Below are 23,214 nucleotides of genomic sequence, written 5' to 3' on the forward strand. Positions count from 1 at the left end.
ATTCTTTCAGTTAATATAGTTTTGTACAACAGAGGCTGTCACGTCGTCTACGTCGTACGGCTGGTCGTTGTGGTTGCAGGACAAACACGACGCATGACGTGTACGATCCTTCCATAGGAAGAGGAGCCTTGGGTTCCTCTAGTCAAGCAGCTACAGGGGATGGGGATGAGGACGAGGAGGACGATGATGATGATGACATGGACAAGAGGCACGACGAGCTTAGGCCCTCTCAGCTTCATGACGCTCCATCGACTCATCCTACACTGCCTCTAGGCACTAGGCGACGCCGTCCGCATGACCCTTACACTCCAGGCACCAGCGCTCTGGGTCACAAGGGTAGGGGCAAGAGTAGGAGACAGTGAGGGACGTGGTAGGTGTTACTATGAACTATTGTGAATTTTGTATTTACTTTTCTATAACTATTCGGGACTGTATGAACATTGTGGACTATTTGGACTTTGCATGACATATTATGTTGGTTGTGATATTCGTTGTGATTGCATTATGCTCATTGGATGATTAAATATTTAGAATATATATTGATGTCTCTGTTTGTAACTGTGGATGCTCCTAATACAAGACCGTATCTTGCGAATTTTTTGCGTGAACCTTTAATCATACTACACTTGTACAAAGGCACAAATGTAGTACACAGATTAACTATAAATTTATTATGTGTATAATCCAAGAATATTTTGTACATATGCTGTGTAGAAGAATCTAGGATTACCAAGCAACAGTGAACGAATCTATGCTTTTTAGACAATAAACATAGACTTTTTAGATACACAGACAGCATCGAATTATCACATCACTGATATAGACTTTTTAAATACACAGACAACATGCAAGGAAGCACAACTCAACTCTATCTCCACCATCCATCTTATGACTATTTGATCCAAGGGCTGAGGTGAAGAGGCACATGGATCGCTGACATGGCACATTGACAGGCCTCCATTCCTCCTCTCAATCTATAAATAATCACTCACTCCCTCTCATTCACACAAACAACAAGGAAGAAGAACACTCCTCAACATTTGCTTTCATTGTAGTAACAATGTCTAGAGGGTCGTCCAGAGGGAGAGGAAAGGGGAAAAAAACTACCTAGGGGTGGGAGGGTCCTCTTGGTCTTGATTTCTTTAAGAAAGCTCTTTATGAGAGGTTCCCAGTTGAGAGCAAAAGTGATTTCACCAAAGAGGCACCACTGAGAGGATACGATGAAAGGAAAGAAGAGTGGCCAAAATGCATGCATGGTGAGGACTGCCTAGTGCAGATGTCCACCGAGAGAATAGATGGAGGTCGTCGTTTCTTCAAATGCCGCGAGCATGGGTAATTGCTATTACTATTTGTTTCTTCAATATGTTTGTCTTGTATATCACTTACATGACATACTTTTTGTAGTCTTCCTTGGCTGAAGAAAACTGTGGGTTTAGTAGGTGGGTCGATCCTCGACCTATTTATCCACATGCGGAGTACATCTACTACCTACAAGACCGTATCTTTGATCTAGAAAGGGAAGTTAGCAGCGGTTATAAGGACGACGAACAGGACGACAACAACAATGGTGCCAATTCACAGGAGGCACTCTGCAATGATCCATATTGCACCTGCCCTAACCACAAGAAAAAGGGGCCTCCCCTGTCACCCCCGCCACCACCACCACCACCAACAATGGGAGGCTACTATGGAGAAGGTGCAACATAATTTGCTATGTGGCCACACTACTAGGATGGCTTTATCTTTTTCACATATACCCAGGTTTAATTACCTAAGGCATGTTAGGTTTAATTACCTAAGGCATGTTAGGTTTAGTCAAAGAAAATTTTGTACCCAGGTTCGATACATGTAGTCACATGCCATTTAATGTGTTTCGCGTGTTGATTTCTATAATGCCGTACGTCGTTAAGTGTTTTTTGCAGCACGTGTTCAAATGGAAATACGTCCGTATCATTAAGCGGAATATTAAGACCATTGATAATGAAAACAACCACATAATGAAAAGTTCGATACTATGCCGCATTACACAACATATTAATACTACAACTACGTGCCGACAGTAGACATAGGGGTAAATGCACTTCCAAATCCTTAGTCTGAAACGTACTGAGTAAGCAACTCATCATCTGAGTACCAGCCCTCTACTACAACCCTGTTGCTGTGGCTAGGCTCAACTGTGTTGCTCTGACCTACCTGTCGCTTGTAGTAAGCGGTCTCTGCTTCATCTGCGGTCGCTATGGCCTGAGTGAAGAACGCGTCGTCATCCTCCTCTGCCTGTAAGCCCACCTCTGCTAGAGCGATGAGCTCGCTCAGTCTGTTAGTGTCATCATCAGCCTCCTGCACCTAAATGCCCGCCTCTACTAGAGAGACGAGCTCACTTAGTCTGCTAGTGTTGTCCTCAGCCTCCTGTGCCTATATGCCCGCCTCTGCTAGAGCAATGAGCTCACTTAGTCTGCCAGTGTCATCCTCATCCTCGTCTCCGTCATCACACAACACAATCGGTGATTGAACGGTGCAACCAGCTCATGATCTATGGCCATCTAACTTCTTCTCCTCATACCTTGCACAAGCCACCTCTGCAGCATGTTCCCCGCTGCAACCAATCCCTTCATGTATAAAATGCAATCAGTTAGCAATGTGATTATATTATATTTAAAACCAGGCAACGAAAAAAGGTTTTCAAGCACTCACTGGCACATAATGTAGCAACATGCTCGTTCAAGACCTGCATCTGTACTCTTGTCTCCTCCTTTGCCTCATTCCTTGCCCTCTCCTCCTCTAACGTCATCCGCCTCTCCAATCCTCATTTGTTAAGCCCAACATCGATCGGGTTATAAGTACCGCGCTGTCTAGCAAACTTACACATCTTTTCTTTGTGATGTTTAATGAATAGGTTGACGTAGTCAGGTCTATATCCCCTCTTTTGTGCAATTAGTTGTCTCTTCTTCAGTTCATTCAAGAACTTAGCTTGACCATCATAACATTCCCAACTGCATTTCCTAGTGCTCTGTTCAAAAGAAATATTATATCATATATGTCTTAGCAAAACAAACAAAATACGATTTTATGTTTACTAGAAAAATAACGAACCTCATCATACCCAATCATATGGCCGCAATAATGGCCTATTCCAAGCTCCGAAGGGACTAGGCCATAGTTAGATTTTACATCACATTCACACATGACAGGAGGTGCTTTGTAGATTACCCGTTCTTTCTTCTTTTCCTTAACCCTCCGTGGTTCTTCCGGCTATTGGTTCTTAGGACCATACAACCACTCCTTAAAACGACACTTCGCCATTGAATACACCTAAATAATGAGACATTAGTACATGAACACATATAGCTCAAGATTTTAACACATACACTTTGCACTTACTTTATGCTTGTTTGGACATACAAACTCCAACGTATTCTCAGGGTTTATCACAGCTCAATCTCCGCAATCGCACAGAGGAGGTTCCTCGAGTCGTCTAACTGCGGCTAGGTGCTTCTCCTTAGCCGTCATTGCCGGAGGGTTAGGGGGGTGGAACCCACCGCTTGAAGTGCTCACATGGATGTCTCCCTCTAAACCAATCGTAAAAAAAGAGGTACCTAGGATCAAACTTGTCTGCACCATCGATCAACTGAAAGAAAAAGCACCTCTCATAGTTCTACACAACGAGATTCCAACAAAATATTAGTACCATACTTAAACAAATAAAGAAAAAGGATAGTACAAACAATTTCTTACATTAAACCGACTACATGTGTAGAAGCAATGCGCGGCTGTGTCCGGATGTTTCGATTAAAAAACATGGGCCAGGAAACCACAGTCACAGTTAGGGACAGGAAGGTCAAGAGGGACGGGGGCATCTTTGCTAGACGAGTCGGGGTATAATTCTCGAGGACGACCCCGTTTTCGCCAAAACTCCTCCCGAAACATTTCTTGCATCTAACAAAACGGATGTAATTTAACAAACATAAATCAAAACATCACAAATAAATATCAATGAGAACTATAACTACAATACAACCAATTTCGTTCTAAGAACCAAAAGCAGTTAACATTAAACCCAAAACCTAGGGTTTCTCATTTGATCCACAACAATGAACCCATAACATAACTACATGCGGCTTTGTTTGCTAGCTTTTTTCACGTCTTGGAATCAACATACGGTTGTATAATACATATATTGAGGGATACAATGAAACCCTAAGTGATGACGATTCTTAGGTTCAAAAATCCGACTAATATGTACCGAATCGATGCGAAAAAAATAAGGAGGTGAGCGAGTATACCTTGCTCTCGAAGATCTACGGATCAAATCAAGATTTTCAAGGTCCAATATGTCGATTCGTAAGGTAGGGTGAAGTGGCGAGAGAAAAACCCGAGATGGAGGAGAAAGAAGAGAAAGAACGCTCGGGGAAGAAGGGTGGGCTGGGTTAAATGCAGGTGACTCGGCGCTATTCACTCTGGCGCCGAGCCAAGGATCCATTTTCGGAATTCTTTCCGCTAGGGATCTATTTGTGAGAAACTTTCGAAAAAATAGCCAAATAGTAAAAAATTCGGCAGAACAAGCACGCATGCGGGAGAGGAAAAGGGCGCACGCGAGAGTCGCACGGCGCCGTGGATAGCGAGTAGGAGCAACTCGGAAAATATGGACAATTAGTTTGCTTAGATACCGAGCAGGAAAAAAAAGTAAAACAAGATACAAAGACTGTGGACTCTCTCTTTTTTTTCCACGATTGCTAAATGTAACTTCACGAATGAGTTTAGAATGACCGTTGAAGTTGCTCTTAACGGTAGTTGTTAGAATCCGCTAGTAGGGTGCTGCACAAGCTCCTTTTTTTAGTGGAAGCATACTTGCATAGCTCAGTCAGGCAGAGAAAACTGACAATTGAACAAGACCCACTATTGTACTTGTCCAGGTCAAGGAAATTCTTGGATCCGCCAATCCTTCGACCTCCGTACCAGAAGGAATATAATTATAGCACAGTATTATATTTTAGTACTTTAAATTTAATTAATTATAAATAAAATAAATAAATATTTATGATATCAAATAAATATTATTAGATTAATTACGAATTATATTTTTATAAAAAAATATAGACATAAACATGAATATAATTCATTAAAAACTTGGTCAAACATAAACCACTCTATATGGCACGCAACTCATAGTTACATTTTTTTTTGGGATAGAGGTAGTACTAATTTACTCTTCTCCTTTCAAAAAAAAAATATGTCATGGGGAATCAAATAATACTAAATTTGACTATATTTTAGGTAACTATTAATATTTATGTTATGTGACAAGTATCACCAATTTAATTACAAAATATTTTTATATACCCTTCACTAAACTTTAGTCACTTTAGCTACTAAACTACCAAACAAACTGAATAAAAAGGAACTAAAGTAGTTTAGTCACATTAGTCATCCGAGAGTAGCTAAAAGTGGGCTAAAGTGTCCAATGAACAAGGGCTGCCCCTCATTATTGCTTATCCTCCACCTTGATTAGGACATTCGTTAGGGATAATTTGATCTTTGTTGAACTACTTTAATGGTATTTAATCACTAGAACCAAATATAAATGGCACCGTTCGGCTTACCCCATATTCGGCTTGTTTTTTCAGACGGAACAGTGTTTTCTCTCACAACAATTCAGCCAGAACAGTATTTTTCAGCCAGTTTCAGCCAAGATTCAGCAAGCCGAACGGGGCCAATGACTAAAGTCATGAGTTTAGCCGCGGGAAAAGAACAGGGCCATAATAAGAGCATCTCCGAGAGTTTCCTAAATGCCCTCCTAATTCTTAGTTTTTAGAAAGATTAGAAAAATACCCTCTTCAACAACTCCTAATACTTCTTTCTAAAATTTACGCACTTGGTAAATCTTCTCCCATTCCACGTAACTTTACGCGGACGCGACCTCGCGTGGATACGGCTTCCCGCTCCACGGCGAGCCTCCCACTCCGGCGAAGCTCCCCGCCGTCCGCCAGCAGCAAGACCACGTGCCCGGCCCACGCCTCGCCGTAGACAAGGTCCACCGTGCACATCTGCGTCATGAACGCGGCCGCAGCCACGCCGGCGGCCCGCGACACGCAGCGCGCCCACGGCAGGTGCGAGTCGTACACCAGCACCCGGACGGGCCGCCCCGCGCGGGCCTCGGCGTCCAGGAGCGCCGCCAGCGTGTCCGACCCCGCGGCCTCCATCCGCCGCACGTACTTCGCGACGTCCAGGCATGACGAGATCCCGCCGGCGTCGAAGCCGTCCGAGATGGCGGCCACGGGGAACGGGCACGACCTGGAGGTGGAGGTGGTGGAGAGGACGTGGCGGGAGACCACCAGGGTCGGGCGCAGGCCGTGGAAGGCCAGCCGCCGGCCGAGCTGGAGCATCGGGTTCGCGTGGCCCTGCATCCCAGGGAACGGTAGGAGCAGGACGTGCGCGCCGCAGCCGTCACCGTCGCCGCCTTGGACGAACGTGGTGGCTGCGCCGTCGTCCATGGCTCCGTATTCGTGGCTTTGCAACGGCTACATGGCTTGTCACTCGCTGATCTGACTGCATTAGTAATGGTCCAGTGGAGTAGCGTGCAAGCTTCTTGGATTGGGAACGGAGGAAGACGTGCATCAGCTCAGCTCTACGGCCAGCCTCCCACTCCGGCGAGCCTCCTCATTTTTTAAAAGTTATTCATTGGAAACTGCTGGAGATGCTTTTCTTTTTTTTTTCTTCCAATACCATTTTAGAAGTTTGGAAACTACGTGTTTTTAGAAGAAAAAAATAAGAAACTCTTGGAGATGCTCTAAGGGCCTATTTGGTTCCTTCCACTCCTCCTAAAATTTCTGTCATATCGAATATTTGGACATATGCATGGAGTATTAAATATAGACTAATTACGAAACTAATTGCACAACTTGCGACTAATTTGCAAGACGAATCTTTTAAGCCTAATTAGTCCAGGATTTGACAACGTGGTGCTACAGTAAATATATGCTAATGATAGATTAATTAGGCTTAAAAAATTCGTCTTGGAAATTAGCCTCCATCTATGTAATTAATTTTGTAATTAATTTATATTTAATACTCCTTATTAGCCTATAAACATTTGATGTGATATAAATTTTAGAAGTGACTAAAAAAAAACCAAACACTCCCTAAATCTATTTGAAAACTACGGAAATGACGGTGAGGTGTCCTGTCCGATTCCCGGGGCCTCCCCCGCCTGCCAGCGCGAAGTCTGAGAACTGCGAACAAACGGAAGGGAAAAAAAAAACAGAGAAAAGAGATGAGAGCAACTTGAGCCGGAAGCGACTTGGGTAGTCGGTCAGTCAGTCCACTCCACCACGCCCGACACGCCCACTCCTCCCACCGCTTCCCTCTCCAGTTCTCCCCGCGCCAACGACCACAGCCCACCGAGCACCGATCAATTCGCTGCTCCGCCAGAAGCCGAGGCCGAGCTGTCCACGGCAGCGAGCATGCACCACGATCCCAATCCCTTCGACGAGGGCGCCGACGAGAACCCCTTCTCGGTAACCCCTGACCGCCCTCCTCTCTGCTCTGCTCTCTCTCTCCTCCTCCAGTCCACCCACCCACCCAACCAACCAACACGCACACATTTTGCGTGGATTTGGCTCTAGGGGGCCGGCAGATCTCGGACGAGAGAGATCTCACTTGGCTCCGGGGGCGTTAGGTTTATGGAGCGTGCTAATGAGGTGCTGTTTTGGTGCTGTGCAGAATGGAGGCGGAGGAGCGCGTGGCGGAGGCGTCAAGTCGCAGTACGGGTTCCGGCCGGCGGAGCCCGCGGGGTTCGGCGGCGGCGGCAGGGGCGATGCGACCGTCGACATCCCCCTCGACACCATGAACGTAAGCGAGGCTCCTGCTCCTCCTTCTCTTTACTACCTTGTTGCTTGCTTAGTGATCGAGGGAGCGACGGAGCGTGCGTGGTAATGTGGCTCTGTTTTGGGATGAAGGATTCGAAGGGCAAGGCGAAGGAGCTGTCTCAGTGGGAGTCAGATCTCAGGAGGCGAGAGTCGGTATGAGTGCTTGCTTTGCTGTTCCCTTGGATTCTCGCTATTAATTTATTCATGACATGGATGTTGACTGAATATTCTATTCTTTGCTGGAATTTTCGGGGGTCAAGGATATCAGGAGAAGGGAGGAAGCTCTCAAGAGCGGTATGCTTCCGCGTTCTATGCAAATTGAACTTATCTAAATGGTTGTCTTTTATGTTATCATGGAACAATGAATATGAAGTCTTGTATTGTTGGCTTATTGTATCCTGATGTTGTAGCTGGGGTGCCCATGGAGGACAAGAACTGGCCGCCTTTCTTCCCAATCATCCACCATGATATTGCCAATGAGATACCGGCAAACGCTCAGAAGTTGCAGTATCTTGCATTCGCGAGCTGGCTTGGTATACATGCATTCTGAATAGTTGGATTTCTATGTTTAGTAGTGTTTTCAGGAGTTTGCATTGTTGTACAGTTGTACTTACTATCTCACGGAGGATGTTTGTTTATTGCAATGATGTACAGGTATTGTGCTTTGCCTCTTTTGGAATTTTGTTGCTGTCATAGTCTGTTGGATCAGAGGGGGAGGTAAGCTCAGCATTTCATTGTAGCTAGTTTGTACCGTTCATATCTTCTGTTTCTCCTTGCACCTCTGCATTTACTACACTGATTGTACTAGACCTGCAGTTTAAATAAAGACAAGTGCTCATTTTTATTGCACTGCTATGTCTTTAGCTCAGCAGACCTCTAAATCATGGATATTTTTATGCTTGCAGATTCCAAACTATTTTTCCTGGCTACCATCTATGGTATGCTTGGCATCCCTTTGTCCTACTTGATGTGGTATAGACCTCTATACCGAGCAATGAGGTATATGGCTATTGCTTGATGCTTCGTGCCATAAATACTGATTAATATACACTAGTTCATGATGCTAACTTTATGTATTTCATTTCCTTTTAGCTGAGCATGCATAACATTTTAGTTAGGCGATAGAACAGTATTGATATTGAAGGGCGGGCCTGGTGCAAGTGGTAGAGTCTTACCGCCTGTGACCGGAAGGTCCCGGGTTCGAGTCGCGATCTCCTCGCATTGCACAGGCGAGGGTAAGGCTTGCCACTAACACCCTTCCCCAGACCCCGCACAGAGCGCTCTGCACTGGGTACGCCCTTTATAGAACAGTATTGATATTCTGATCCAACTGAAGTCAAGTAGGATACATGTTTTGACAGATGCATTTAGCTTTAATTGACTTGATAGACCTTTGCTTTATGTTCTATGGCACTACCAGTGGTTTTGTACTAATTCTCTGCCAACTTGTTTAACAGAACTGACAGTGCTTTCAGCTTTGGATGGTTTTTCCTTTGTTACCTGGTAATTTCTAGATCAAGACATGACTTCCACATTCTTGACATTGAAATGCTATTTATGCTATAAACCTTGTTTAGTCACTTTGTGTATCTTTGGTTGTGCACAGCTCCACATTGGTTTTTGCATATTTGCTGCCATTGCTCCTCCAGTGGTATTCCGCGGAAAATCATTAACGTAAGCTTCCTTACAGATTGCATTGCACATTTATTGAGTAAAGAAATTTCATCATCCACCATCCCCTGTATATAATCGCCACAGTATTTTGTATGCTCACTCTTACATAATACCAATTAGCAGCACCTAGACAGCTGTGCTATTAAGTTTTGAGCTTCATTTCGCTCTACTATGAGACCCTATTTATGGCACAGCTTGTGATTTTACAGAATATGCTTTTTGGAAATTTTTTGTCAAAAGCAATTTCGTCTTATTCAGTTCATTCTTTTTTGAAAGTATTATTTAGTTCATTCTTGGTTTCTGTTTATTGATAAGCTGTTACAAATCCTGCCACTTGGCATAGCTTCTGCTTAGTCTGTGAAAAAGCTGAGGGATAAGCTGTCCCAACTGCCAAACAGGGTGATGTCTATTATCTGCTTAATCTTTATTTACCTTTCTTAATGCTTACTATTCAGATGGATTAGCTGTCTCTGTACTTATGCAAGATTGATAAGGTTTTTGGTTTGTCTATCCTGCTCTAAGAGAAATATACTTTGTTTGTCATCAGGGGTATACTGGCTGCAATTGACACCTTTTCTGATCATGCAATAGTTGGGGTGAGTACATCTAGAGACGTTTCTTTAATCCTTTTTCACCTCGTAGCTATAAAAACGAGCAATTGTACTTGTTTTCTTCAAGGAGCTTTATGCTCTTAGTCTGTAAAGGATTTTCATTACAATTTTAGAAGGTAAAAAGTGCAAGAATCTGACATGTAAATCATTCTTCCCCTTCAGATCTTTTACTTTGTCGGATTTGCCTTGTTTTGCTTGGAGACACTTGTGAGCATATGGGTTCTTCAGGTATGTAGCCTATCCATTGTTCATGTTTGCCATTCGAGTATATCCCTTCCCTCCTATGCATTTTCCTTTTATTTCTTAATTTTCATGGTATTAGGAAAATCCTTTATGTTATATCTTGGTACCTGTTGCACATGGGGCACATGGGTATTCACTGGTGATCATTTACAGTGATTTGTATGTGTTCTGTTTCTTGTTATGCCCATTTGGGATTAATATAGTTACGGATGGAACAACTGGAAATGTTTAAATTTTAAACAATTAATGCCTTCCAAATATCTTGCTGTTACCTGATAATCTTCTATAGAATAAGTATCCTTTTTATTATCTGTGACTACATTTATCTCCAGGCTTCTAGCTATCCAAATCTACGCATAGTTCTCAACAAAATGAAGTTCTCTTAAAATTAGAAAATTAGGGTCCAGTACAGTTAAAATTTCTAAATCTATGAATCTGTGAGTTTTTCTTATTTTGCATTTGGAATTTTTTGGATGGTTCATAAGTTCCAATAGCAGCTTTGCGTTTCCATGTCAGCGTGTCTATTTCTATTTCTAGTTCTTGTCTTTGCAGTTTCTATGTTAATTTGTCTTCATAGTATTTGTTTTAATAAGGGTTTGTGCAAGTGTACATAAGTGAACACACACATATTTCGTAAAAAAATAAAGGTAGGTTGGGCAAGGATGTCACATCAGGAGTCAGTCATTGTGAACGATGTTCCCTTTTTCTTTAAATTGTCAACATGTTTTGAAGAACTTGGTTTGTCTGATACCAACACTGGTTTGATCTTTATCTCGTTTGGTGCATGCAGAAAGTATACATGTACTTCAGAGGGCACAAGTAGGCTATGGAGGCACTTGCAATAGTCAACCAAGTACAATCTGATTGCTCTGTGGTTTTGTGCGTACACATAAGTACATGTCTGTCGTTGTATGTTATGATAATGTATATTTTTCCCTTTAAAGTTTGTATGGCGGTGGGTATATACGATTATATTGTAGTGTCTTTCTGGACTGGTCTGTTTTAAACCCCAATTCTTTGCCCATATATACAAATTGCGCTTTGTGTGCACTTCTGTTTGCTACCAAGGCTGCGCAGATTGATCCAGCATCCCTACCTGTCCACAGTGGAGGCATGATCGTGTTACTTCTTTTATATATGGAGGGTGTTGTGTGACGAACAGACAAAATGTACCCCGTAGCTAATACGTATTGTTTGGGCTCATGAATCCAAACGAATGTCATTTATAGGATCCTGTAATAAAGGCACATGAATCGATTTAATGCAATTCCCTCGATGCATATACGACACAGATGATTTGGTTTGGCGCATTCGAAAGAAGAAAAAAGAACGAAAGAGAAATTCTCTCACAGGTCTGGGACATCAGGTGATGTGGACGCTGCCGAAGTCCTGGCCGTCGAGTGACGTACAATGGTGCACAGCATGTTACGGGGCAATCATCAGCAACATCCTCCAGCCACCCATCATTCCCTCATCTGCAACCAGCCACCCTTGCGCCGCCACGTGGAGAAACCATATCTAAATTCATGAAACCTCGACCAAGCTTTCCGCTTTCCCACAAGCGTCCGTGGCCATCACTAGCCAGGCATCAGCTAATCAGCAATGGGATTAAAAAAAATCAAGCACAAGTAATGTCCATGGCACAAAAATACAGACAAGTACGGAAATCTCAAATACGTAGTGTACGATGTACGTCGCATCTAGCAGTTAGCAGACGAGCAATAAGCAAAAGATTTTCTGCATATAACTCGCTATTGCCACGGCATGTTAGAAGCATCGCCAGGAAGGATGGTCATGAAAATATTGAAGCCTTTTCTCAACAAGAAAATTTAGTGTCCAGAGGAGGAAAACTGACAAAATACACTCGCTGCGTATGAATGAAAGGAGGAACTCAATACTGACAAAGTACACTCGCTGCGAATTGAATGAATGAAAGGAAGAACTCAATAGTGACAAAACACACTCGCTGCTGCGAATGAATGAAAGGAAAATGGATGAAAGGAAGAACTCAATAGTGACAAAATACACTAGCTGCGAATGAATGAAAGGAAGAACTCATTTTCAGCTCACTATAAGCTATCAGGGAAAAAAAGAAATTGAAAAATAGGGACACCACATAATTGCCATCCTCATTTCGTCCTTATGTTCTTGTATGTGGGCTTGTAGCTCCACATCCACCATCCCATTCTGTTTCTCTTCTTCTCTTCAAGTCCCACTCCCCGGCTTGGCTTGGAGGGAAGAAGACAAGCTTAGCCGCTTAGCCAAGAACCAGACGCCGGCACGCACGCAGAGATGGCGATCTGCAGCGCGCACACTACCACCACCTCCCTGCACTCCCCATGCACGACCGTCTCGAACGCAGGCTTCAGACAGAGGCAAGTCATTTTCTTCACCAGCAACAGGAGGAGCGGCGGCAGAAGGCACGGAGGGGCAAGGACCTGCTTCCAGGTCTCATGCTCCGTCGACAAGCCGGTGGTGATTGGTCTGGCGGCAGACTCCGGGTGCGGCAAGAGCACCTTCATGCGCCGGCTCACCAGCGTCTTTGGTGGCGCCGCGGTGCCACCCAAGGGCGGGAACCCAGACTCCAACACGCTCATCAGTGACACCACCACAGTGATCTGCCTCGATGACTACCATTCCCTGGACAGAAACGGCAGGAAGGAGTATGGTGTGACCGCCCTCGACCCAAGGGCCAACAACTTTGATCTCATGTATGAGCAGGTGAAAGCGATCAAAGATGGCCAGGCAGTCGAGAAGCCGATCTACAACCATGTCACTGGCCTCCTCGACCCACCGGAGCTTATCACGCCACCAAAGATTTTTGTCATTGAAGGTCTGCACCCAATGTAAGCTCACGGTCTATGCCCATGCTCCTCCACTTACGCTACTGCATACCCCTGTCAGTTCTGTCATAGAATATTGTGTATGTTGTTTTGTTTCTTCACTGTATATTTGATTGATTAGTTGTTGTCAGGTAAAAATGGCTACAATAAGCTTTCGATCCCCACACAAAATCTAACAACTGGAAATAACAAGATTGTTTTACATACAAGCCATGACAACTAGTTATATGCTTAAACCAGGTTCGATCAGCGTGTGAGGGACCTCTTAGATTTCAGCATCTACTTGGACATCAGTGATGAAGTTAAGTTTGCATGGAAAATCCAGGTCAGCTGAGCAGAAATACTTTTATGTTTCTTGTACCACATGAGTCAGTAAAGGGTATCCATCTTTCTGCTGTTTTCTACTATCCTCTAAAAGATTACCGGTACTGCTTTGGCAGCGGGACATGGCAGAGCGTGGGCACAGCCTTGAAAGCATCCAGGCCAGTATCGAGGCCAGGAAACCAGATTTTGATGCTTATATTGGTACAGCATTCTTCCAACTATGTTATATATAATCAGCATAGAGTGTTTCTGAATAAACCTAGCATATATATACAGCAAAATGCCGCATCAATCAATTAATCAAATACATAGTCAACAAATGAAGACATGTTAGAGCTTACTACTTGCCATTTGGTGTGTGACAGATCCGCAGAAGCAGTATGCTGATGCTGTGATTGAAGTTCTGCCGACCCAGTTGATTCCCGGTGACAATGAAGGAAAGGTGCTGCGTGTTAAGCTCATCATGAAAGAAGGGGTGAAGTTCTTCAACCCAGTTTATCTCTTTGATGAAGGATCGAGCATCAGCTGGGTGCCTTGTGGAAGAAAGCTCACATGCTCTTACCCTGGCATCAAATTTGCCTACGGCCCAGACACTTACTTTGGAAATGAGGTAATCTATCTCTGTTTATTTCTCCTCTTCATTCAATCGCTCATGCAAAAATTAGTTCTGTTACTTGGAATTGGAAACTAAATTGACACTGATAGCAACCGAGCTGGTAGTCTAAATTACCTCTTTTAAACTAGTGAGCAAGAATTTGCTTGGCTGACCCAAAGCTAGCTTTACAGAGTCAGCATTTGCTTGATGTGTTCAGGTATCTGTTTTGGAGATGGATGGGCAATTTGACAAGCTAGATGAGCTCATCTACGTGGAGAGCCATCTAAGCAACCTCTCAACCAAGTTCTACGGAGAGGTGACACAGCAAATGCTAAAGCATGCAGACTTCCCAGGAAGCAACAACGGAACAGGTCTCTTCCAGACCATCATTGGGCTGAAGATCAGGGATCTCTATGAACAGATTGTTGCTGAGAGGGCTGGTGTACCAGCGGAAGCAGCGAAAGTTTAATGATGCAAGCATTCAGATCTCCTAAAACTACAACTCTTCAAGCTCAATGAGAACAACAACCTTCACATCTCTTGTAATTAGTTCGGATATATGGCAAGCTAGGAGGAGGTAGAAGAAATGTCATTGCAGAAACTCAGGAAAACCACGTGCAATGGAATTTCTAGAAATCCCTCTCCTTGGAGGGCGGTCTTATATATCGCTTCTTCACTTGTTTAGACGTATATCTTCTTCCATGCTTCATTGCAGAAAGAAATTAAAATAAAAGTGCCTACTACTATCAAGTGTAGGAATTTGAATTCATACTTGTATTGTTTGTTATTTCTCTGGCCAGGAGCCAACATTCGTGCAAGAACGAACTCATAATAAATTCATACACTAGAGATGTAATAAATTGTTGGTTAAAACTTCTCTTTTTATGGACATTTAAATAATGATACATATTAAAATTGATTAAACTTAAGATTTTAAAAATAAAATACTAATTAATATGATTAGCCATATTAAAATTATTAAACTTAAGATTTATATACAACGACAACAACAAAGCCTTTAAGTCCCAAACAAGTTGGGTAGGCTAGAGTTGAAACCCAGCAGAAGCAATGGCACGTGGATAGCTGTCTTCCAAGCACTCCTATCTAAGGCTAAGTCTTTGAGTATATTCCATCATTTCAAGTCTTCTTTTATTGCCTCTACCCAAGTCAACTTCGGTCTTCCTCTGCCTCTCTTTACGTTACTATCCTGGCTTAGGATTCCACTACGTAGAGGTCTTCATTGAACATGTCCAAACCATCCCAACCGATGTTGGACAAGCTTTTCTTCAATTGATGCTACCCCTAATCTATCACATATATCATCGTTGTGTTGGACAAACTTAAGATTTATATATCGTTTATAATATTTAAATTACATTAGCCATAGATGACATTTAAATAATGATACATACCATCTGTTATATTAGAATTATTGTTATTTATATAGTTAATTAGTCAAAATTATAAGATTTAGATGGTTTCAAAATAATTTGTAGTTCAGATGGAGAATAATCTACAAAACAAATACAAATACATCAATTTAAAATCCATATTTAAATCAAATATGAATACGGATGCCATATTTACACTAAAGCAGATTCGGATGTCCGATACTTTGGATATCTGGGACATCCACATCCATCCCTTCCTCAGGCTAAAAAACTCACCCCGAGAGATTTCGATATTTAACCCTCAATTTGCACGCCTCACCTGATTCCTTAACCTTTCGAAATTTGACCGTGTGCAGGCCAGTTCTTTATATCTAAGGGATTTCTCAAATTTACCCTTATTTTTTATTTCCAACATATTATCCTCTGTACTCCGGCCACAGAAAAAAAAGAGACTAAACTGCCTCGGGACTCTCGTTCGCTCGACTCAGAGTCGCGGGCAGCGTGACTTGGCGGCCGCTAGCGCTCGACGTTGCCGTCGCGGGCTACTCCGGCGCCGGCCCCTGCCCGCCCGCCGCCCCGCCGCCGGCCACCTGTCTGCTCTACTCACGCGCCCCCCCGCCCGCTCTCCCCGCCGGCCCGCAGCTAGGGTAGCAGTACCCGCGCCGGCCAGGCGGCCACCCTGCACCGACGCTTGGGTGACCCCCCCGCCGCCGGCCAGGGAGGTGCCGGCGAGCGAACCGATGGTTGGGCGTGCGTCCAGTTTCCCTCACAGGAGAAAAGGGTATTTCAGTCTTTTCCCGTGCCCTGAGGAGTGGGTAGAGATATTTGGAAATAAAAGAGAGGAAAATAAATCCCTTCAGATTGAAAGAGGCGTGCACGGGGTCGGAAGGGCTTGCGAATTGGAAGGAACTGAGGGGCTAAATACAAAATTTCTCTCTCCTCCCCGTCCTGTCGCTCCTCTCTCGCGTGCGACGTCGGCGTCGCCTGCTCGCCCTCTCACCTCGCACGGTAAGCCATGGTGGCTAGGGTTTGAGCGGCACCTCTCTCCTACTCGTGCGCCTCCCATCTCCGCTCCCTCTGTCTCCAGATCTCTAATTCGTCTTCCTCGCAGAGCACTGCCATGGGGGTTAGGGTTTGAACGCCACCGGTCGCTGCTCCCTACGTCTCCAAGCCATCAGCTGCGACCCTCGTCGCGCCGCCGCCGCTACATCCTCGGCCAGTTGACCCGTGTGTGGTATGCTAGTCACATGCTGGACGCGTCCTCATCTATTCTATTTTTGTTGTTAGATAGATCTGCTATATATGCATGGATGAATGGCGGTGGTTCTTGCAATTACTAGTGCTTCACTAGGGCTTCTTCCATTATATATAGAGCTTAGAGATTTTCACTCATTTGGGCAACCATGGTAGCCAAATTGACAAGATAGAAGCCGCAAGATTGAAGCTTTCCTCACTGGAAAGAGCAAATTGCTTGCGGTACTGTCCCCTCTGAATAGTGTTCATCTATTATTTCCAGCAGTACCATTTTCTATCGTTACATACCTGCCGTCTTCCTCTGCTAACTATCTTGAACAAACTAATTTATGTGTGCCTAGCTATCGATCAATTATTGCAGGCTAGTATATATTAAACAGTCCACAAGCAAGCGTCTATCTTGAACAAAATATTCTTTTTTGCACTATCATTAGGAACTCCAGTCTGATCCAGTAGGTTTTATTGAGTCGCTCCAAGTGCTGATTTGCTACTGCATTGCGTGATTGCTGGCTAAGGTCCTTCCAGTCTATGTCCAATACATGTACACATGTAGGACTGTAGGAGAGCACAAAAAAGGCTTGGTCACTACGGTTCTTTTTTTTTAAAAAAAAAAACACCTTAGTCAGGCGTTAGTAAGCTTTTTCTGGAGAAATTTGCAAGCTTTAGCAGCAGGAGATGGTGGGTCCCAGAAATTACATTAATTGACTGATTAAGAACTTTTGCCACATATTTGTTATGTTGCCACATATTGATCATGATTAAAAGCAGTGGATCTTGTTTGTGTACAAGCTAGCTGAATGTGACGCTTTCCTGTGCACTTTTACAGATTAATTTCGTGTTCCTGATCCACCAAAGGAAGGTGAGGCTTACCAAGTGATATTCGTTGTGCATCAAGGAGAGGGCCAAGGTCAGATTGATGTGCTCTGTGTTCATTACTAGAATACTAGTAGTGTAATTCAGTTCTGATTGATGTGCTCTGTGTTCATTACTAGTAGTGGCTGCTGATTTCTGCAAAAACTAAGACTATGCATGCCAATTAATATTTTCTTTATCAAGTCGTGCTCTTGTCTGTTTGGTGTTTCTGAAACAGCAGTACTTCACTCACTGTATATATTTCCTAGACACGTTATTTTGGTTGCTGTTGGAGAACTAAAAGTGCCATGTGTAAACTAACTAGCCAACCTGATCATTTATGTGCTATTATATAACTTGAGTTGTTATTTAAAGGGCTTGGTCACTGATTTCTCTGTGCTGATTTCTTTGTTTATTGATTTCTGCATTTTTTTTATTTCTGCAAAAATTAAGACTATGCATTCTTGTCTGTTTGGTGTTTCTGAAACAGCAATTTTCAGAAACAGCAGCAACTTGAAACAATAGTTTTCGAAACAACAACTAACTTGTCTCTTCTTGCGCTAGTTAAGTTTAGTTCTTGCTGGTTGCAGATGGAGTCTAACTTGACCCCTCTGCAGTTCAGTTTGTGTTGCAGATTGTAGCTAGTTATGTCAGCTAGCTTAATTTTTAAATTTATAAATACGTAAGTAGGCCAATATCTCAGCTTGTTTCTATTTGCAACTTTTAGATAATGGGCTCTAGGAAGGAGAAAATTAGGAAATTCATACAGATGGAAGAAGAAGATGATGATGAATTGTTTTTTATCATTGTTCCTGCCATACTTGAATGCCTGAATGATGAGAAGAGGTCAGTGCATACTTCCGAGTATACTGGTGCTAAAAACGTGAAGGAAATTCTAGAGGGACATGGGAGTTGGTGTAAATCCGAGTTACTTACCAGAACACAATGCATAGTTTCATCTAACCACTGCGCAAGGTTTATCCCCTCGTGGGTGTTGTTCCCTAAGGCGATAAGGCTCTCCTACAAGCCTGGGTGTGTTCCTGATAGTTTGCCAAAGCAGTGAAGAGTGTAGAAGAAAGAAGTGTGAGAGGGAATCAAAGAAGGGGTAGTCATCCTGTCGGTGGCATTGGGGTGAGGGGTGGGGGGAGCAGCAGGAAAATGAGTGATGGTCGGACTGCTGGGGTGAGGAGGGGAGTGGTGGTGTGGTGGCGCTGAATCGCATTGAGGCAAAAGCGCTGCTTGAAGGTCGGGGCCTACATCATATCTACTGTAGTTTAAGGGGTTTATTTGACAGCCACAGCCCTCCAAGATTATGCCCAGGACACTCACACAAGACAAACGGACATTGGCCGTGTTTGGGACCGCGGTCGTCGACCGCGCGGTGCGGTATGGGCACCGCGAGCTCCGAGCCATGGTGGCGTAAACGCGAGCACCGCGAGCTGCTAGTTCATTTTCGCGATTCCCGTGCTGAGTGCGGTTGAAAGAATCGTCGCGGCCGCAGGACGTTTGGCGCGATCGTTCGATTCATTCTGCCGTCACCGCCGAATACGCGGTCCCAAACACGGCCATTGGATTGTTGCTGGTGGAATGCCTGCAGCTTTTCTGTTTTTTCCTCTATTTATACAGAGCTGAATGTTACATTCAAGTATGGTATAATAATATCCTAATTAACGCATTCAATGCCTTTATGATCTGCCCATTATTATCTATAAGCTGAAATCTAGGTAGCAATAATAGCAAATAACCTAGACACTTGCTGAACCTGGACACATTCATGCACGCACAAAATTATTGCTAAAAGTATGGTCTGGGCCAGCCCCATCTCTTTTCCTTCCTCATCTTTTTACTAGTACAGCAACAAAACCCTTCAGTCCCAAGCAAGCCATTTCACTTTTCTCCTTTTCATTTTTCTTCTCCTTCTCTCCCTGCTTCTGTTTTGCTGTTTCTTACAATGTGTATGGTGTCACGTAGGCATTTGTTACCATTTCTTGCCTTGCCAACCTTAAGACCATTGGCCATTCATTGCTTTGTTACCTTTCTAGTAGCTCTTAAATATTCTTCATGAAAACATATTAGTTCCTGCGTTAATGTGATTTGCAAACTTATCTGCTGTTTAAAATGCAGACCGTATACTTGTATGCTAGCCTATCTGCTGACATATGTATAGATAGACTCGAGGTCAGTCATGCATTGGGCTGGTCTCCATGTTGAACCTATGCTATGATTTTTTATTTCTGAAGTATAGTGATCTATTAGCAGTTTGATTTTATGTGATGCATCTTTCTAATGTTCTTGATAGTGATTTTCTTAATGAAATAATTGGTTACATGTTTTTGGTCATATCCAGATAGCTGCTAATGGAGATCGACAACCTCAGAGAGGGATTTGATCGAGTTGCTGAGAAACGTTCATTATCTTCTGCTAAAGCTCTGGAAGCTGTTGATCAAATAGTGAATGAAGTTGAGCAGGCTATTGTGAAGCTGCAGATGATGAATACAGATTCTACTGGAAATGTTGACCACCCATCTATCCTCGCAGAACTGAAAGCTAAGCTGAATGAAATGGCACCTTTAAACCAACTTGAAGGCAGCCAAAAGGAGCTCAATGGTGCCCTGAGCAAATATCTCAAGGTCCTTGAGAAGTCTTTCAATCCAGATATATCTAAGGCATACAGAAATGTGGATTTTGAGGTTCATACAGTAAACAATATCATAGCGAATCATTTCTACCGCCAAGGCCTCTTTGATCTTGGTGATACGTTCGTCCATGATTGTGGGGAATTAGGTGGAGCTTCCTTGAAGCTACCATTTCAGGAGATGTATGCTATCCTTGAAGCCATGAAAGCGAGAAACCTCGAGCCTGCCCTCAGTTGGGCTGCCAAAAACCATGACCAGCTGTTGCAGAATGGGTCTATGCTGGAGTTCAAGCTTTATCAGCTTCAGTTTGTTGAAATACTGTCCAAAGGAAGTAGGGATGAGGCCAAAGATGACGCTCTTTTATATGCTAGGACTCACTTGGTCCCCTTTGCAGCCGTGCACAAGGAAGAATTCCAGAAGCTAATGGCTTGCCTTCTATGGGTTGGCCGGTTGGATCAATCCCCATATTCTGAGTTAATGTCATCCGCGCATTGGGAGAAGTTAGCTGAGGAGCTCACCTATCAATTCTGTAGCCTTCTGGGCCAGTCTAGGGAGAGCCCACTGAGTGTTGCAGTATCAGCTGGTTTTCAAGGACTACCGACTCTGCTGAAGCTGACACAAGTCATGGCTGCGAAGAAGCAGGAATGGCAAGTTATGAAGCAGCTCCCTGTCCCCATAGACATCGGGCCAGAATTTCAGTATCACTCTGTCTTTGTGTGCCCGGTGCTGAGGGAGCAGTCCAGTGACGAGAACCCCCCAATGCGGATGCCTTGTGGACATGTTGTCTCCAAGCAGTCCATCATGAAGCTGTCGAAAAGCAGCTCGAGGCCCTTCAAGTGCCCCTACTGCCCCTCGGAGGCTGTGGCGTCGCATTGCAAGCAGCTGCATTTCTAGATGTGCCGATCTTTTATGGCTGCGCAAAACTGCAAACCTGTTGGTCGCTTCCCCTCCTGTTCCCTGTTGCACCAGTCCAATAACTTATGTGCCTCTGTTATATAAACATCTACGTCCGGATAAATATGTAGTTTCGTATGTATGTACTAATCTGTACAGTTGCATCTTCCAGTGTGTTGCTCAAGTCTCTTCTGGAGATTCAAGGAATTTGAAAGTGTTGCTGGACGAGTGGGCTGTTTGGGAGTATCTCATCTCATGGTGTTACAACCATGTAGGATTGTAGGTTGTCGATTGGGATTTTTTTTTTAATTTTAACCCTTTTTTTAATATAATTTTAAATCTAACACTGTCGTTTTTTAAAACTAACACTTTTGGCCGCGTTTATTGTTCTGGCGCGGCCAAATGCCTGTGCCGTGCTATGCATGGTGGCGCGGTATAGGGCTGACGTGGCGTGGGCCGGCCAGGGGGGCGCTGACGTGGCGGGTTCTGCCGCGCCCTCGACCCTGGCGCGGCAGTGTCGCGTCTTGTTGCGTGGCATGGTTGGACCAAACATACCGCACGAGTAGCCACACCACCTGGCCGCTGCGCCTGTCGCCGGCCCGGGCTACCTGGATGGTAGAATTGAAACGCGTCGCGCCCGTATTTTATTGAGTTTTTTTCACGGCCGAATACAGAATTTGATAAGTCAATGATTAGTTTTTTGTCTTTCATAATACGGTTATGCACCATTTTAACTAATCAAATACGAAAAATTGCCACCGGTGTCCAGATACGCCGGGACTGCCGGTTCCCGAACGCAGGGTACTTAATCTCGCCGGCAGTGCTGCCACGACTCAACAAACCGAACAAGAAGCAAGTTGACAAGCTGCCACATAACATATTCATTGTTTTGACATAAGTTTGACATAACATAACCAAATAACCCCGCAAGTTTTGGATGCCAATATTCGTTTGACTTAAACAAACTAAGACCTAGGAGTATAAGGATCCCTCGGACGCCTCTGTCTCTTCGGATTTATTGGCAACACATTGGGAGTGTAGCCAACGTCGGTATGGTCGCGTCGACGGTGCGTACGACTCGTACCCTGTAGGTATATGATACACACGATTACTTATAATTCTTTATGATCGTTAGTTCATGGAGCCTACGTATTAAAACAAACTATCTTTGTTAGTACCTGTGAGCCTCCATGCACGGGACACCACCTAGCTGAGACATGTCGATCTTGTCCTGCGGCCATTCATCCCACTAGACGTGCTGTCCGCGGAAGCCCAGGGGTTCGTCATCGTCGTCATCGTACTCCTCCTCGTCCTCGGTTGCAGGGTTCTTCTCAGCGCTATGATGTGGTGGTATACGCACCGCGGAAGTGGCACCCTGCGTCATCGGCTGAGAAGAGTCGGCTGGTGTCCTCAAAGAGGCTGAAGACGTGCCATCCGACCACGCGGGGAGTGGCGGTTCCTCATAAGGAGTGTTCATGCAGCTTAACTTCTGAGCTAGCTTCCTACAGCTCTTCTTCACCTTCTGCATAAATAGACGTTAAAGTTAGTTCATTAGCCAAACGCATATACAATAAAGACATATTTTCGAAACGGACAAGTTTATGTTTACCTCCACAAAAACCGTGAGAATGTCTGGCCCCTGCCCTCTAAACTCGTGAAGCTGGAACGCTGCTTCATTGGACAACCTTGCCAATTGTGTCGCCTGGGTACAGAAACGCGGTTGGACAGTTTTAGTATACATACTTAATACCAAAAGGATAACAAATTATACTATTCAAGTATCTTACCACGTATCTTTGAAGCGGGGCTCTCTGTAGCTGTGTGTCCTTTCTAGTGGTAACGTCGTACACATCTTTGATGATATCTTCCTCCGAGTCCTCGTCAATCACCACGTCAGTGTACGGAGGCTTGATATGTGTCCTCGTAGACCTATGAAGCCACTGCAGGTACTCATCGAAGGTGTGCTGGTCGTGTGGAGGACCTGCAAGGACCGCATGTGGTACCCTGGTCTACCACAAATGGATGTACGAGCTGT

The 23,214-nt window shown here is 44.1% G+C and overlaps 4 protein-coding genes across 6 annotated transcripts in view; 3 read left to right on the forward strand and 1 right to left on the reverse strand.

The window, feature by feature from the left end:
- The window catches only part of LOC136477943 (protein RMD5 homolog), a 57,110-nt gene extending 35,724 nt beyond the window's left edge, over nt 1-21,386 (forward strand). The window contains exons 1-5 of one of the 3 annotated variants that reach the window (XM_066476219.1): nt 16,418-16,551; nt 16,655-16,777; nt 17,624-17,704; nt 18,377-18,495; nt 19,997-21,386. In XM_066476219.1, the coding sequence (XP_066332316.1) occupies nt 20,007-21,179 (1,173 nt within the window). In that variant the 5' untranslated portion in view covers nt 16,418-16,551; nt 16,655-16,777; nt 17,624-17,704; nt 18,377-18,495; nt 19,997-20,006 and the 3' untranslated portion in view covers nt 21,180-21,386. Of the gene's footprint in view, nt 1-16,417; nt 16,552-16,654; nt 16,778-17,623; nt 17,705-18,376; nt 18,496-19,996 lie in introns of those variants that run through there. The other 2 variants (XM_066476218.1, XM_066476220.1) reach the window with 2 other exon arrangements.
- On the reverse strand, nt 5,862-6,562 carry LOC136470505 (UDP-glucosyltransferase UGT13248-like). The gene has a single exon (XM_066468335.1). The coding sequence runs from the start codon at nt 6,486-6,488 to the stop codon at nt 5,862-5,864; it is 627 nt and encodes a 208-aa protein (XP_066324432.1). The 5' UTR covers nt 6,489-6,562.
- On the forward strand, nt 7,306-11,517 carry LOC136477944 (secretory carrier-associated membrane protein 5-like). The gene is made up of 12 exons (XM_066476221.1): nt 7,306-7,511; nt 7,717-7,845; nt 7,953-8,015; nt 8,123-8,156; nt 8,273-8,395; nt 8,517-8,579; nt 8,768-8,861; nt 9,320-9,365; nt 9,469-9,536; nt 10,084-10,132; nt 10,310-10,375; nt 11,181-11,517. The coding sequence occupies exons 1-12, from the start codon at nt 7,458-7,460 to the stop codon at nt 11,211-11,213; spliced, it is 822 nt and encodes a 273-aa protein (XP_066332318.1). The 5' UTR covers nt 7,306-7,457; the 3' UTR covers nt 11,214-11,517.
- On the forward strand, nt 12,560-14,921 carry LOC136477942 (phosphoribulokinase, chloroplastic). Its single transcript, XM_066476217.1, has 5 exons — nt 12,560-13,236; nt 13,474-13,558; nt 13,674-13,758; nt 13,923-14,167; nt 14,370-14,921. The coding sequence occupies exons 1-5, from the start codon at nt 12,683-12,685 to the stop codon at nt 14,619-14,621; spliced, it is 1,221 nt and encodes a 406-aa protein (XP_066332314.1). The 5' UTR covers nt 12,560-12,682; the 3' UTR covers nt 14,622-14,921.
- Nucleotides 21,387-23,214: the final 1,828 nt, after the last annotated feature.

Source organism: Miscanthus floridulus, chromosome 8 (genome assembly GCF_019320115.1).
Source record: "Miscanthus floridulus cultivar M001 chromosome 8, ASM1932011v1, whole genome shotgun sequence".
NCBI classification, from domain to species: domain Eukaryota; kingdom Viridiplantae; phylum Streptophyta; class Magnoliopsida; order Poales; family Poaceae; genus Miscanthus; species Miscanthus floridulus.

What these genes read in the sequence shown, in the direction of transcription:
- LOC136470505 (XM_066468335.1), bottom strand. Translation starts at nt 6,488, where the DNA reads ATGGACGACGGCGCAGCCACCACGTTCGTCCAAGGCGGCGACGGTGAC.
- LOC136477944 (XM_066476221.1), top strand. Translation starts at nt 7,458, where the DNA reads ATGCACCACGATCCCAATCCCTTCGACGAGGGCGCCGACGAGAACCCC. An exon ending in GGAGGAAGCTCTCAAGAGCG is followed by an intron (nt 8,157 to 8,272) that starts GTATGCTTCCGC and finishes CTGATGTTGTAG; the next exon opens with CTGGGGTGCCCATGGAGGAC. An exon ending in TGCATTCGCGAGCTGGCTTG is followed by an intron (nt 8,396 to 8,516) that starts GTATACATGCAT and finishes AATGATGTACAG; the next exon opens with GTATTGTGCTTTGCCTCTTT.
- LOC136477942 (XM_066476217.1), top strand. Translation starts at nt 12,683, where the DNA reads ATGGCGATCTGCAGCGCGCACACTACCACCACCTCCCTGCACTCCCCA. An exon ending in ATTGAAGGTCTGCACCCAAT is followed by an intron (nt 13,237 to 13,473) that starts GTAAGCTCACGG and finishes TGCTTAAACCAG; the next exon opens with GTTCGATCAGCGTGTGAGGG. An exon ending in AGTTTGCATGGAAAATCCAG is followed by an intron (nt 13,559 to 13,673) that starts GTCAGCTGAGCA and finishes CTGCTTTGGCAG; the next exon opens with CGGGACATGGCAGAGCGTGG.